This window comes from Trachemys scripta, chromosome 4, assembly GCF_013100865.1.
Source record: "Trachemys scripta elegans isolate TJP31775 chromosome 4, CAS_Tse_1.0, whole genome shotgun sequence".
In the NCBI taxonomy this organism is placed as follows: domain Eukaryota; kingdom Metazoa; phylum Chordata; order Testudines; family Emydidae; genus Trachemys; species Trachemys scripta.
In genome coordinates, this window is record NC_048301.1 from 93,869,863 (window position 1) to 93,885,750 (window position 15,888).

The 15,888-nt window shown below is 39.3% G+C and overlaps 1 protein-coding gene across 3 annotated transcripts in view; it reads right to left on the minus strand.

Annotated features, from left to right (window-relative positions):
• The window catches only part of FAR1 (fatty acyl-CoA reductase 1), a 79,879-nt gene that overhangs the window by 5,295 nt on the left and 58,696 nt on the right, over positions 1-15,888 (minus strand). For all 3 annotated transcript variants that reach the window (XM_034769961.1, XM_034769962.1, XM_034769963.1), the window contains exons 10-11: positions 7,289-7,418; positions 338-465 (exon numbers count right to left, since the gene is read on the minus strand). In XM_034769961.1, coding sequence (XP_034625852.1) covers positions 338-465; positions 7,289-7,418 — 258 coding nt within the window. The remainder of the gene's footprint in view (positions 1-337; positions 466-7,288; positions 7,419-15,888) is intronic.

Genomic DNA, 15,888 nt, shown 5'->3' on the forward strand with positions numbered 1-15,888 from the left:
AGGGGGGTGAGGTGGGAGAACAGAGGAGCTAAAACAGAAGGACTCAGCAGACAGCAGAACCAGTTCAGAAAGTGGCTCCTCTACTCCGAAGTGAGGGAATACAAGACAGACCCTTTCATTTCCACACAGAACCAGTCTTCCAAAGCATTACAACGAACTCTGATAAGAATGGATTGATCACTTTGTCAGTCAGAGGGGGAATAGATTACTCTATTAGAATTATATTAATAAAGCATGATTAAGCCATAGTACAAGAAGGGACAGCAGTAGACAAGGAAAGAAAAAACAATATGCAGAAAGGGTAATATATGAAGAAAGAACTGAAATGCAAACCTACTTCTTCAAGTGTTTCCTAGCCGCAGGGAGACCAGACATTTCCTCATTCAATACATATTTCTTAGTTCCCATACAGTAGTTCTCCATGTATTCTGCCCAGTGTAACTGTCGAACATCAAAATTAAACACCTACATAAAAAGAGAACCTAATGGTTAAAACTTAAGAGAAAAAAATCATTAACTTTACACTTCAGTCTCATAACACAAGAACAAAAACTGACATGTCACGGTCAGATATCTCCATCACAAAATGTCTGCAAGGAAATAATTGTGTCCTGTGCTTTCCCAAAAAAACCCAAAATCCAAAGATCTAGATTTTATTTTCTGGCTCTACCACACGCTTAATGTGTGACCTTCAGCAAGACCGCTAATGACTCAGTGACTCATTTTTCCCATCTGGAAAATTTCTTAGAAGTGTGTTGCTTTGCTAGTTTGCTTGGTGTTACGGGGTTTGTGGGTATGTCTATATTGCAATTAAAAACCCCTGGCTGCCCATGCCAGCTGACTTGGGCTCACGGGGCTCAAGCTAACAGGTTGTTTAACTGTGATGCAGGCGTTCAGGCTGCAGCCTGGGCTCTAGGACCCTGCACACCTACCCAACAGTGAGCCCGAGTGTAGACAAACTGTCTAAGGAGGCCTAGGCATTTATACTATTGATTTCCATTGTGATGTGTTCAAATTGATGGCATTTACGTTATTCTTTAGTATTATTTAATGCCGCAATAGATTGAATGGTCTAAGATTTTGTTATTTTAGTCCTTCAGCCATTTTCTATGTCACCTATGCAGTTCTTTTAAAACACTTGACTTGTAGAACTTTACATTCTGTATGTATTCTATGTGGTTACCACCTAGGAGTTTCATCATCACTCTGGTAGCTTTAGGAACTTAATTTTTCAGTGTGGATTTCTGGATTCCGTAATATCAAAATAGTTTGTGATGGCAGTCATGGCAAGTCTCATAAAACACTACAATTTTCTAGAGGTTTTAACCTTACAAATACTACAGATTTCCGATAACAGAACTAGAGAGATCATGACAAGGGCAAAAGTCAAGTAAACAGTTCTGTAAGCTGGAAAAATGTCCTTGGTAATTTATCCAGATTCATAAAGTTGATATTACATATGCTAACTCCTTAGCATCCATGCTGCCAATTCACAAAATAAGCAGCTTCACAGTTCACTTGGATCACTGGAAAAATATCAGGAAAAATAAACCCCTAGAACTGAGGAGACAGACTCCTCTCTCCTCCTCCCAACAATTTATCTTAACTCAATATTAAAAATATTAAGATGAACATACATTTCAAGACATACCTATAAAATGCAAATGTACTGTCAAACAATCTAGAAAAAACTTTCTAGTGCCAATATGAATTATGTTTGAAAGCTCTCAAAATTAAAAGTTATGATTTAAAATGTTTAAGATGACATTTTCATTTCACATCAAGAAAGAAAGTCCATTATTTAACTTTCAATTTGTTCAAAAATTACTTTGGGCACATTCTTCAATTTTAGGAAACTTCTTTATAGGCAAAGGTTATTTGGTGGCTTTGCAACAATCCAAAGTATATTCCTATTCCCCTTGAAGGTCAGAACAAGAGACTAGCAATCCAGAATTGCTTAGTTAAGGAAGATGATCTGGGATTAAGTTTGAACACACAGATACCAATTGGCTGTTCTGTTCATACTTTTTGATCAAAGTGCACTGTGTCCACTCTCCCATTAAAATTTGCACAGCCTTCTAACTTAAAATCAAAACACCACCACATCTCTAGTTTAATGGAAGAGAAGTAGCTGCACTAGGTTTTGCTAGTTATTTCAGACATTTTACCCTGAGTTTTGGGATGATTTTAACTTTTAATAGGTTTTGGGAACATGATTCCTTATCATTTGCTTTGTCTAGGTTACTTTCATTTAGTGTCACTCAATATTCACAGGATATTTTATATAACATCAATGTTAATCAATGTAATACTGTTTTTATTTTACACTGCTTTACCCACTGCATATTTATCTTGCTCTTTACTAATAGTTTTAATTAACTTTCAGATTTTGCACCTCACCATTCATTTATGATTGCATACACATGCTCTAATCCACCTTCATCCAGAACGAGCATGCATGCACACACATCCCATCAAAGGAGGAGGAAGGAATAGAAGAACAGAGAGCTCAATTTTTAGTTGAAAAAAGAAATGGGGAAGGAAATCAGTTCAAAGCCTCCAAACCAAAATAAAACATTTTTGACCAATGAAAGTGCTTCCATCTAGGGGTGGGTGGGTGTGGGTGTGTATATATGTGGATATAAACCTATAAGATTCTGAGGAACAGTATCTTCTGAGGACTTTCAATGGGCTTGTTCAAATGGGATGGTCTTCGAGTGAAGAACAGTATTAGCATCCACAATGCTGGCCACAACTGACCAGGACAAACAGGTTTTAAGCATCATGTCTGCTAACTCAGCTCTTCATAATACCATTTAAACATGATGAAATCATCTAGTAAAGACCAGCCCAAGGGGAGTTGTAGGTGCTCAGCACCAATCAATATAAAGTAACGCTACTTCTGTTCATGATAAATGAGGCTTAGTTACCATTTAATAAAAAAGTGTTTGGAGTTCCTCAGATAATTTGCACTCTTTATAGTGAGTTTATTATAATTACGTTTTCCCCCTCTCCATCGTAGATGCGCTTTTTCAGAGTGCATCTTACCAAGTTTACAAAGTGCTAGATTACGTACTTAAGATACATGTACTCCACAAATGTATCCTTGTGGTAGAAGACATTCAACAGGTAAAAGAACCATATATTCCTGCTTTAGCAACATCTTTCACACTATCTGAAGACCACTTGGTAACTCAGGAAGAAGACAAGAAATTTTGCATAATTTCCCCCCCCCCCCCCCAATCAGTGCTGAAGACTGGGGTTAGGTTATGCCAAAACTTTACTTCTAGAGAAAGAACCAGTTGCCATGTTTGGCTTCTTCTGCTGCAGTCTGAGTGTATGTAATCACATTAGTGAGAACAAAAAGGCCCAGACACATACTAAACAAAGACAACTGTGTCAGAAGAGACACAGAGCAATTGAAGTTATTTCGTTTTAACTGCACTTTCTGAATTTTGGTCCAAGAGCCTTATTACTGCTATATAAAGCAGTCCTTGAAAGAGATCAACCCAGGGCTGATAAAAAACCTGGAGCTTGTTCTCTTTGTTCCTGGACTTATGTACTTTGTACGAAATGAGTAAACAAGCATATATCTGTGGTCTCAAAGATTGCTGAGATGCTTCTCAAACATTTTCTTGTTTTGGAAAAAGACTGGGATTGTAATAGAAGAGTGACTCCTGATCTTTTTCCAGGCTCTGTCCTTAGAAGCAAGACTGTTTTAAATATTATTGTTGCTAGAAGATTTCAGCATGGTTTCCCCTAAATAATGTGGATGTGGATTTATTTTTTGTCTGATAACTATATTAAAGCTCAGCTAAGGCATTCACCCACATCACTTATTTTAATCCATGTTAGAAAATAGTTCTTAGACTCAAATTTAGTTTTTTTTTATTTGTTTGGACTAGACTGAACAAGAAAGTATTGAGCCAAGTCATTTATTCAGGCCCTTGCAAAGGTCTGCAATCACTAGGACACATCATTGACAAACCTCTAGAAAGTGGCTCCTTCATTAAATTAATCCAAAAGGCATAATTTTACACGCCTATAGGCCAGATTCTTCTATAAAAGCAAATTTTTCTTGGGCATCAGCATACAAGGGAATTTGCCAATTGAGAGAAGTCCAGAGTGCTTATTAATTTTGCACTCCCCAATAGGTCCAACAGGTCCTCTAGTCAGGTTGTATGATATATATCAGGTTGGGTAATAGCATTTAACCTCCTCCTAAAGTCCACACACAACTTCAAGGTTTTTATCCTTTTTAAGTACCATCACAATAGGAGATGATGCCAAGGGGCTTTTTGATTTAGTAATCACCCCCATATCCAGCATGCTTTCCACTTCCTCCTGAATTTCCTTCTGCATGTCTCTGTTAGCATGATATGCTTTGCTAGGAGAAGGGCATACCCCTGATTTTCAATGGAATGGACAATCTTGTCCGTTAAACCTGGCTGGTTGGAAAATATCTGTCTGTGATGCTTCAAAAGGGCTAATCTCCCGCTTCTGGATTGGGCAATCATAGGTTAACTGCAGCAACTCCTCTGTATTTCTCCGGTACTATCACCTGTTCGCAAACCTCAACATAAAGCCTCTTCTTCCCTATGGGAGCCACTCTATATAACAAACCTTCTAGATACAAATGCACCCTTTCCTTCCCCAGCTTGGGTATTATTCTGAGCTGCAACATTCTTGATCCAGAGAAGGATCAGCTTGTTGTGCCTGCATAAACTCCTTCTGAATCTCATTTAAGTTCAGAGCAGATTCTGGCAAAGCGGTGGAATTTTCCCAATTTCTCCTCTGAAGACAAACTGGTACTCTCAGCAAAGGACTGAGGGTATTCCCCCAGCCTGCCCTGCTGCCCTCCCTCCTGTCCACAGACAAAGCAGATGAATTAGAGTCACACTCTTTCTGGCTGCAGGCTTGAACATTAGCCTGCTTAGACATGGCTAAAATGTATCACTTATTAAAATACAGTTAGGAAGCAAATTCCTGATGCCTACAATGACCTCACCTTTAAAATCCTCCTGTTCAAGGTAGATCTTAGCCAGAGACACGGGTACAGAGAACTCAGCCAAAACCAATATATTTAAACTCTCATCAGGGAGTTTCTTCTTCCCTTACCAAAAACTTTCCTTAACCAAAGAAATTGGGACGCTGTGTCCCTCCAGCCCTTACAATCTATGCCATTTACTTTAGTATCCTTAATAAACTCTTCATTAGCTTCCCAAGATTCAGTCCTAATATAGTTCACTGGGCCATTCACCTGCTCTATTGTTGCCATGGGGCAATGATAGTGGCACTCCCAGTGGGGTTGTAGGTGTGGATTGTAGGGTGCATACTATACAGTTTCTCAAAATGTGGCCAGGTACTGCAACTGGGCCTGTTCCCCTGCAGCGTCTGAGGAAGCAGGGCCCTTGGACCCCTGGTCAAAGCTTATGAGCAAAGCTCTCAATTCCTAATCTGAGGCTTTTAATGGGCTATTCCCTTATTTTTACATAACTTTCCAAAGCCTTTTGTGTCAAGACCATGATATGACTGATTTACTAATTGTGACTAATCGTTAAGCCTTAAAAAACTCTCAAAAGTTTAAATTTAAACTTAACAGCACTGGCCTTATGATCTAGAAGCCCAATTGACACCAATTGTAACACCATCTGGAGTGACTCATGACTATGCGTGCCAACCTCAGGGTGAGTGTTAAAAAGCAGGGCAGACACCCCAAACTGGTGGTATGTTCTGTAATTAGAATTCACCAACCCAGTAACAAATGTGACCTCCTAAAGCACTATAACAGTCTTATCAGGGCGTCACAGACAGTCCCCTTGGGCATTCCAGTCTATCTTGCCACCCAGACATGCTGGACTTAGTGACAGTTGGTTGCAATACACCACAGATCACAAAAGATTCAGGTATCTCCCAGTCCCAACAGACCAGTCATTTACTCCAGGTCAATTTGTATCTCAGACCCCACACCAAAGCCAATGCTTGTAGCCAATCCTACAGTAAACTAACTATGGATTTGTTAACTAGGAAAAAGAAATGAGCGTGATATTTACAGGTTAAAGCAAACAAACATATACAGAAATGAGTATAGACATATACAGTCTATGATTCCAAATGCTGAAAGTTGTAGCAATCTGTCAGCACTGAATGTCTTTTAGAGCTAACCAATACCAAGCAGCATGGGGATCTCTTGCTTATGTTTAGGAATCTTTGCCCGCAGTGGCGGCTCTATGTTTTTTGCCGCCCCAAACACGGCAGGCAGGTGGCTTTTGGTGACGCACCTGCGGGCGGTCCGCTGGTCACGCGGATTCGGCGGCATGGCTGCGGGAGGTCCGCTGGTGCCATGCCATCGGCGTCCCCGCCGCCGAATTGCCACTGAAACCGCGGGACCGGCAGACTTCCCACAGGCATGCTGCTAAAAGCCACCTGCCTACCGCCCTCACAGTGACTGGCAGGCCGCCCCCCCGCAGTCCATCCTGTCTACAGGACAAGCACTTTACCTTAATCAATGCTTCTTCTATGGTTTGGTGAGCCACACAATTACAGAGGTTTACAATGCAAACACTCAATATAAGTTTATACCATGGGCTACAGAGATAAGTGAGATCAATACATGCAGCATCCTACAAGCATTTCATAAAGTCTAAACAAACACAACACACATGGGTACTGGATTTATAACAATCTTAACCATGCTAACACATAGGGGAACTAGATTGTTTTTCCCATCAGGAATTTGTCAGTGTTTAGCTGAAGCCTCAAGTCCTGGCAAGAGCTGGTATCTGGTCTGCCAGCATCACAATAACCACGCATGGTCCTACTTCTCACAGACCACAGTATGGAGCCATTTTTTTACTATCAAAATGGGGGGAAGCTATTTTCATAAATTATTTCAGCAAGCATAGCTCCTTTCCCCTCATCTGAAAAGAGCATAGTTATTTCAAAAAAAAAAAAAAAAAAATCAAGTTATGCTGATGCCTAATAATTTAAAAACTGCTTTATCCATATTACACCTTACCACACTGGGGCAAAAAATTTATGATAGGTGTGTGTTTTCAAAGACCATTTCACCTACCTTATACATGGTGTACACAAAAATCAGACAGTTATAGTTAAACTACCAGTTTTTTGTTTTGTTTTTGTTTTTTAAATAGGTGGCCCAACTGGATCACAAAGAAGCATTACTTATTTTAATTAAACTTCCATTACCCAGTCTTAAGTAAATAGATTCACTTCTTTTAAATCCTTAAATGACTGATAAGAAGTGTATTACACAAAGATTACTTGCCTTTTTGTCTTCAGGGCTTAGTTGGTTCATTAGCATATTGACATTCTCAGTATTCCAAATCCAAGAATTGCTTGTAAAGTATTCTATTAACATCATGGCCTTGTGAAGACGGGTTATTGTTTTCATCATCCTATTGTCCAAGGAAAGGGATTTACAGATTACAATAGCAAAAAACATATCCAAAACCAACATACCTATACCGTCCAAACCACCAATCTCAATTTCCCTATAACACAGTGCATTAATACCAACACAGAAACTCCCAAATCACCCAGCACACCAAGCATGACTACCTGTAACAGATAAATAGACTATTCCTGCATATTTTATATTTTTATTTTTAAATGTACTGGAGATCCAATCTTTGCCAGCTGTTGCAATCTGAAATTTTGATTCAGCGATCTAAAATGGTGTTCTAATGGTTCAACCTTTCAGAGTATTTAGAAAAGAAATATAACAAAAGAAGACAGGTATTAGAAGAGCATCTTCCTACTAGCTTTTCTTGCAATTCTAAAACACTAACAGGTTGAAAAGACTTATTATTCATAATACAAATATCTATTCTTATGCATAATAATTTAACTTGATGAAAAGTATTTACAGGCAAATTCTATGGAGTGGCTGATAGGGGGCAGGGGGAGAGGAGGAAAAGGAGGAACGTGTATGCAAAAAAGGTATAAAAGATCATATTTGCACTCCCCTAAGCCTAGTGGCAGCTCAAGTTCAGGGGAACTGGCCAAGCTAGAGCAGCCCTATTATGGCTAGAAACAGCCTCAAGTAGCAGAGGATTGACATAGCAAATGCATGACCTGGCCCTGCTGCCAGTCCTTGCCTCTACTTTGCTGGCCATAGAGTGGGGAGTGGTTCAAGGGTCTCTATGCCATGGAGGGTCCCCCTTGCAGAGAGACAATTCATTCCTAGCTGGCAATGCCTACAGAGCAGTGCAAAGCAGCCACTCCAGAAGATCTAGCCCCAAATATGCAGAAATATTCTGTCATCCTTTATTGCCCAACTTAAGCCACTTTGTAAGATATCAGAGGGGTAGCCGTGTTAGTGTGGATCTGTAAAAAGCAACACAGTCTCCTGTGGCACCTTTAAAACTAACAGATGTATTGGAGCATAAGCTTTTGTGGGTGAATACCCACTTCATCAGATGCATGTGTATTCACCCAGGAAAGCTTATGCTCCAACACATCTGTTAGTCTTAAAGGTGCCATAGGACACACTGTTGCTTTTTGTAAAATATAACATTTGGAGTACAGTGGGATTCAATTATAAGAATCAATCTGGGCAAATTCCTTGTTGACCAGAAAAGCTGAACATGGATCCATGAAACAATGAGTTTTGCCCAGAATGGAAGTGTGCGTAACAAGCAAGTTCTCTGTCTTGCCAGGACAGCGAATTCTGCTTGGTATTGTAATGCCAAGGCTAGTCAGTCAAGTTATATATGGCTCCAAATGGCACTTATACAACCCAACATCCTTTACCTTACTGGCTCACAAAAGGATCCATTTCTTTCCTGCTTTTGCAGACTCCCAATAAATCATTTCCAGTCCGATCCTTATAACTAAATACACTGATCAGTGTAAACAAGGGGATAGAGTGGAACAAGAAACAAAACCCACCACCAATATGAAACTGCTTTTGGACCATAACATTTGCTTCAGATAGTTGAATGACCATTCACAGTGAGCAACAAAGATCACTTACAGGTAACTGTTCTTTGAGAGTTGCCTCTGAGCATTCACACTTATAGGTGGGATATGGCGCTCCTTGACATTGAGTCAGGGAACCTCAACCAAAGAAGAGTCCATTGAACTATATGAATGCACCCCTTAGTGAGGTCAATGGCCAACATCAACGTATAAAGGAATTCAGCCATTACCCTCTCCTCCCCCATGCCCTCAGCTTTTTCTCCTGTACCATGGAGCCCCATAATCTGAAGAGAAGTCTGAGATGGAAGAGAATGTGGGCAGGAAGCATGAATGCACAAAAGAGATTCAAACAATAGTTACTAACAAGTAACTTTCCTCAAGGACTTCTGTGCATTCCCACTTGTGGGAGAATCATGAACTTCCTTATCCACAGGAGCTGAGTAAGAGATCTTGTGCTCCGATTTTTTTTCATGCCCTCAGAATGAGGTGCTAGGAGAAAAAGGAAAAATCCTCTCTTGGAACTAGATACATCTGTTGTCCCTGCAGGAGACTACTGGCAATGAGAAGGGTGTGAGCAAGCTATATACCTGAATTGAGTAGGCACTTTCAGATAGGGAGAAAAAGTCCACCCTTCAGTTTTGGTTGAAAGATATCAAACTTGCAATCCTGCTGCAGTGTGTGCCCCATCCTGTTCAGTGGCTTGTGGAACTGGTGGGGAAACCACTGAAGGTTAAGTGTTTTCATCTGCTGATGTCCCATTAATAGGGAGGTCATTGTCATCATCCTGTCTGAAGCTGAAGCTGCAATTCCAGTAAGGATAATGAAGCAGGTACTGGAACGGGTGGATTTATCAGCAAGGCTGGAGTTCAAGGTTAGGCTACTGGTTGCATAGGTGCCACTGCCAGTAGAAGTGAAAGTTGTGGTGGCAGAAGCAAAGTCACTGGGATTAGGTGCAGAGACCATGCTGATCCCACGTTTGTGCGGTGAGACAGTCTGACAAGCCATATCAAACTGAACTCTTAGGGCTCTCTAAGGCACCCCATAGGGAACCCTACCAACTGGAGGAACCCAAAGTTATTCAGATGAGGAGGTGTGGTGTGGAGATCCTGATAAAGTTCCTCTTCTGGCTCACTGTCAAAGGGAGTGGCCTCACCCAAACCAATCAAATAGTGCACGATGTCTGATTCTCAGTAAATGAATGAACAAGTAGAACTTGGCTTAATGCCTTAGGCTGCTCTGAGTATTCTAAGACTGCAAATGGGAAAGGGCTCTTCTTTCTTCAGACAAGAGATAAACTAAAATTAGACTAAGCTAAACTAAACAGGGAGTCAATATATGCTAAGCGGAGGTAGCAAGGTTCCTAACGCTCCTTGTTGCAGAAGAGAAGGAACTGAGGTGGATAGGGAATACCCTTCCTTATGTACAATAAGATGTCAGTAGTTTACATCTCTAGGAGACACTAGTGCAGCTCCAGTGGATAAGGCTTTGGTAGAGATTCTGTAATTCAACTTCAGGGGGCACCATCCCCAACCCACAAGTGGGAATTCAGAGGAGACTCAAAGAACATCAAGTTCCACTGTGACGACATTAACAACCTGAAGTGTTCTTTAAAATACATATTTTAGATTGTTGCAAATACAATTGTTAGACACATGTAAATAAACATAACATACACAAATGAGGCAATAGAATAATATGATCAGAATACTGCATCACACTTTCTCCTAGCAACCATAAAATGGTCAGAAGTTTTCAATACATTTCTTTATCTTAAAGAACTAAATGCCAGCCATGGTTAATGAGGCACACTGAGAGAACGTGCCAATAATTTGTAGAGGTTAGCCAGTGCTACTCATCCCATACTTTCATGAGCACGAAATTAAGTAAAAGAAAAAACAGAAAATATATTAAATATGAACAAGGATTTTAAAACAGTTGACTAAGCAATTCAAATATGTAAAAAAAAAAATCATCAAAAGTACAAGTTTCATTCCAAGTTCCCTTGCTTTATTAAAGTTTTGCACACACACACACAAAAAAGGTTTCAGAGTAGCAGCCGTGTTAGTCTGTATCCACAAAAAGAAGAACAGGAGTACTTGTGGCACCTTAGAGGCTAACAAATTTATTAGAGCATAAGCTTTCGTGGACTACAGCCCACTTCTTCGGATGCATATAGAATGGAACATATATTGAGGAGATTATATATATATATACATACATACACACACACACACACACACACACACACACACACACAGAGCATAAACAGGTGGGAGTTGTCTTACCAACTCTGAGAGGCCAATTAATTAAGAGAAAAAAAAAAACAAAAAACCAACAACTTTTGAAGTGATAATCACTGGATATTATAGGCGATTTGTACCCCACTACAGCCAAATCGCCGCCCCGCTGACAGACCTAACCAGAAAGAACCAGCCAAATGCAGTTCAGTGGACTGATGAGTGTCAAAAGACCTTTAACCAGCTTAAGGCAACACTCATGTCTGACCCTGTGCTAAGGGCCCCAGACTTTGACAAACCGTTCCTAGTAACCACAGATGCGTCTGAGCGAGGCATGGGAGCAGTTTTAATGCAGGAAGGACCAGATCAAGAATTCCATCCTGTCGTGTTTCAAAAATAATCTAGGAAACATCTCCACGTTACAAATAGTTCTATGGAAAAATAAGAACTATTTTTCATTAAATAGTGCCTTCATTAAATCATAGCTCTGCTCTGATGTATAAGCCTTTGGATAATCTTTTATTCCTATTGCTCTCAACTCTTTGTGGGTGTTTGCATATGTATTCTACGTACAGAATGAGTTACTGAAAGAAATCTGCCATCTTAAATAGGGCATAATTTTTGCAGTTTTTTCATATGAGGCATGGAATGAAAGTGCAGGAGAGAATTGGTAATAAAACAAACATTTATATCCCCCAAACAAAATAAGGACAAAAGATCTCAAGCAATTTCTTAAAGTCCTTATCTGGCTGCTTTTCTGCTAAATTCACTACTTCTATATGTTCCATTAAGCAGACTACTGGTAGGTCCTTGGCCACAAAAAACGCTGTGTAGTTCATCAAACACCTGCAATGTTATGATCATGACTGGAGAACATACCTGTAAAGTTTTAGTGTGCTGTAGAACATAGTCATATAGAATGGCATATATTCATGCCTAAATACACAGCAAAGAGCTGCATCAAAGGAACCCATAGAAACCTCATAGAAAGGAAAGGCAGATATATGTGGTGCTGGAATGTGCCATGTATCTGTCTCTTATTTTCCTTCATGGGTGCTCAGTATCTGAGTAGTAGGGAGTGGTGCACCTGGGCAATATGCTATGTTCTATGCTATGTAAGGAACTGGGATTGCGTACAAGCTAAATATGCTATACTTCACTGGAACTCCAATATAAGCTGTGGATGCAAGAAGCGGCAATAATTCCCTCTTACTGGCTTTTATACGATACAGAAGGTGTATGCATGCACAGATGGGATGGATGTCAAAAGGGAGACAGCTAAGACATCACTTCAGGTCAAAAACATGGGGATGGGGATTCAATACTCTGGTCACACTAAGGCTTGAGCACCACAAACACCTTTTAAAAACCAAAAACACACACACACACACACACACACACACACACACACACAAAAACCAAAGGAGACAAGTACCAGAGACATGTGATAACAGTTTTAAATGCAAAGCAGTAAGGCCAGGCCAGACCAGGTCAACTACAATGGTGAAGTTGGAATACATCTTACAACCTTCCAGATCATAGACACTGTGCTCTCTCCTCTAAACCAGTTGGCATACAATAATGATTTCACCAGGACTCTTGTAACATTAGCTATAATGATAATTGTTGTGCCATTTGACAGCATGTTCTAAGGTTCAGTTAGGAAGATAACACCAAGAGAACAGACCTGGAGGTGACTGAGGACAGACCTGAATAATCATAGCATTAGTTTCTTTGAAATTGTTTTTTTAAAGCGTCCAGTAAGCTTTTAAATTTCTCGTTAAATTATGTCCATTTTTTGGCTAAAAATTCCAATACAAGTGTACAACATTTATGCATCAGTTGGAATCCTACATATCTTTCCAACAACTCTGCAGTCTTCACAGATGCATCAGGCTTGGAAGGGAAAGTTTTCATGCCCAATAGAAAAATACACCTCCATTTTCTGAGTAAATGTACTCTTCATTCACTCATGGTTTATAATACATCAACAATGTGCGGGGTGTTTTACAGGCAAGTTAAAATAATCCCTACTCTAGATAACCTGGATTTGAAATAAGATCACATAAAATGATATTTTTACCCCTGGCTACACAACTTATAACTTCATTTTTTATTACAACTACTTCAATCAACAGCTTTTGGATAGATCTCTAAATTCATGACTGCCGTATCTTCCATCTTTCTACAAGGATACTGAGAAGTTTAATGAGTTAGTGTTTGTAAGTGCTTTGAAACAGTCAGATAAAAGGTGCTGAATTATTATTTGTAAGGCAGTAATGCCTAGAGGACAGGGCATTATTGTGCACTGTACAAACATACAAGTAAGGCAAGTGCAAAGCATTGTTTAGTTTTTTTTGGGTCTTTTTGTTTTGTTTTGAAATACAAGTGGTCAGATTTCTTCACGCATAGCACATTCTGAGCTAAGGATGTGCTGCCAGTAGCACTGCCAAGGATTATTATTATACCATTTATCAAAAAGCACAGCATTTGTATAATTATAAAAATCAGATCAGTCTCACATCAATTCCTATAAGAAAAGAAGAATTTAAGAACAGCCATATTGGGTCAGTCCATCAAGCCCAGTATCCTGTTTTCCCAACAGTGGCCAGTGCCAGGTGCCCCAGAGGGAATGAACAGAACAGGTAATCAAGTGATCCATCCCCTGTTGCCCATTCCCAGCTTCAGACAAAGAGGCTAGGGACACCATCCTTGTCCATCCTGGCTAATAGCCATTGATGGACCCATCCTCCATGAACTTACCTAGTTCTTTTTTGAACCCTGTCATAATCTTGGCCTTCACAACATCTTCTGGCAAGGAGTTCCACAGATTCACTCTGCATTGTGTGGAAAAAATACTTCCTTTTGTTCGTTTTAAACCTGCTGCCTATTAATTTCATTTGGTGACCCCTAGTTCTTGTGTTATGAGGAGTAAAACAACACTTCCTTATGTACTTTCTCACACCAGTCATGATTTTATAGACCTATAGATACAAAGCCTTCAGTAATACTGTTTGCACAAAATTTGGGGCAAGTGTTAAACCTCTCCACCATCCCTACTCCTTCCTGAAGTTTTTGTATGACACTGTAACCTAGGTTAACCTAACAGTTTTAAATTGCTTTTAATTTTTCTAACGTTTCCTCCAGATGCAGAAATTCTGATAAACCAAAAAAAAAAAAAAAAAAAAAAAGACACCTCAAGAATAAAAATGTTTAAAGTGCTGACATGATTAAATGAAGCATGTCAGAAAACATGATTTGATCATGTAAAGCACGACTAAGAAAATGGAAAGAAAATTCTGTGAACACAAAGCTCCTGCTGTTACTTTGATGACCAGTTTGTAGGGAATGTCATACAACTTGTCTGAACTGTACAAGTAACCTCAAAAAAGTTGTTCTACTTCTGTTAAGATTTCCCTTTTCCTTTGGCAGTATCATACATCAATTACATGACAAAGCATTGCGGAATAAAAATTATAGTGGATTTCCCATGTATAGTATGTCATTATTTGCATATTAGATACCACAGTTGAACACACACTTCTGAAAATCATTTTAAGTGTGTTAACACTCCAAGACACAGCATAGAAATATCATGCAAAAGACAATGACAAACAAAACACTATTGTGAAGGAGTTACAGAGAGAACAATATTGATGTCAGTTTGACTGTACAGATTTCAGCATGATTGGAAGACTCTGGGCTGCTCTAACTTGTGCCATCTAGTAATGAAAGCCAAAGGCTAGCCAGATGGAGTGGAAAGTTATTAAATGTATACATCATTAATTACTATAAGAAATTATTATTTGTCCTCCGATAGCACGTAGAGGCTAGAGCCCCACTGTGTTATGCCTTGTACAAACAAAAAAGAGATGGCTCTTGCTCCGAACATCTGACCATCTAAGAAATGTTACTGCATGTTGATATGTGCAAAAGGGAGTGTTCTCTTCATCTTTTGCCGATACCTTTTATTAAGACAATTCCACGGTCAAGCAGGTCTGGCATATGTTAAATAAATCTTAAAATATTCCTACTGGCCCATTAAGAGTCAATTTTTAAAATGTACTGATGACAAATATTTGTTTCCCCCATAATAAGATCTAGATTCTGGGATAGTGAATGATTGTCATTTATTATATACACTATTTCAACTCTCCACTATGATGGCAATGTAGTTGGAAAATAAATATTTCCAAAAACAGGCTTGCCATATAAATACAGCAGAGAAGTCTAGAGGATTGTACTGCTTTTGAAGTTTGGAACAATAGAAAGGAAGTAGTAGTTAGACCTCACTCTGTATAATATAGTTTTTATTTATTATTTAGCTAAAAATTATACCATTTTCCCACTTCAAAAAAGTTAGCCCGATAAAGAAATTAAATATTATAAACTGAATGGAATGTTGAGACAATACAAGTAATTGTCCTGCATATAGGAAATGAAACTGCATCATCCACAACAAAATATAAAAATTGTGTGCCATATTTGTGGAATTTCTCTCTCCACATTCAGTTTATAATAGCAATAGCAACCTCAGAGCAGGACATTTCTTAGGGCTTAGTGACTGTCTAGTGTTACCAGCCTGAGGCACAGCTCAAAGTCAACTCTTCCCAGACAGTCATTAATCCTCTCAGAATACCCAGCCTGTTGATTGTTATTGCTTATATTAGTAGATCTAAGGGAAAGCTCATGCGATTATCATCTCTAC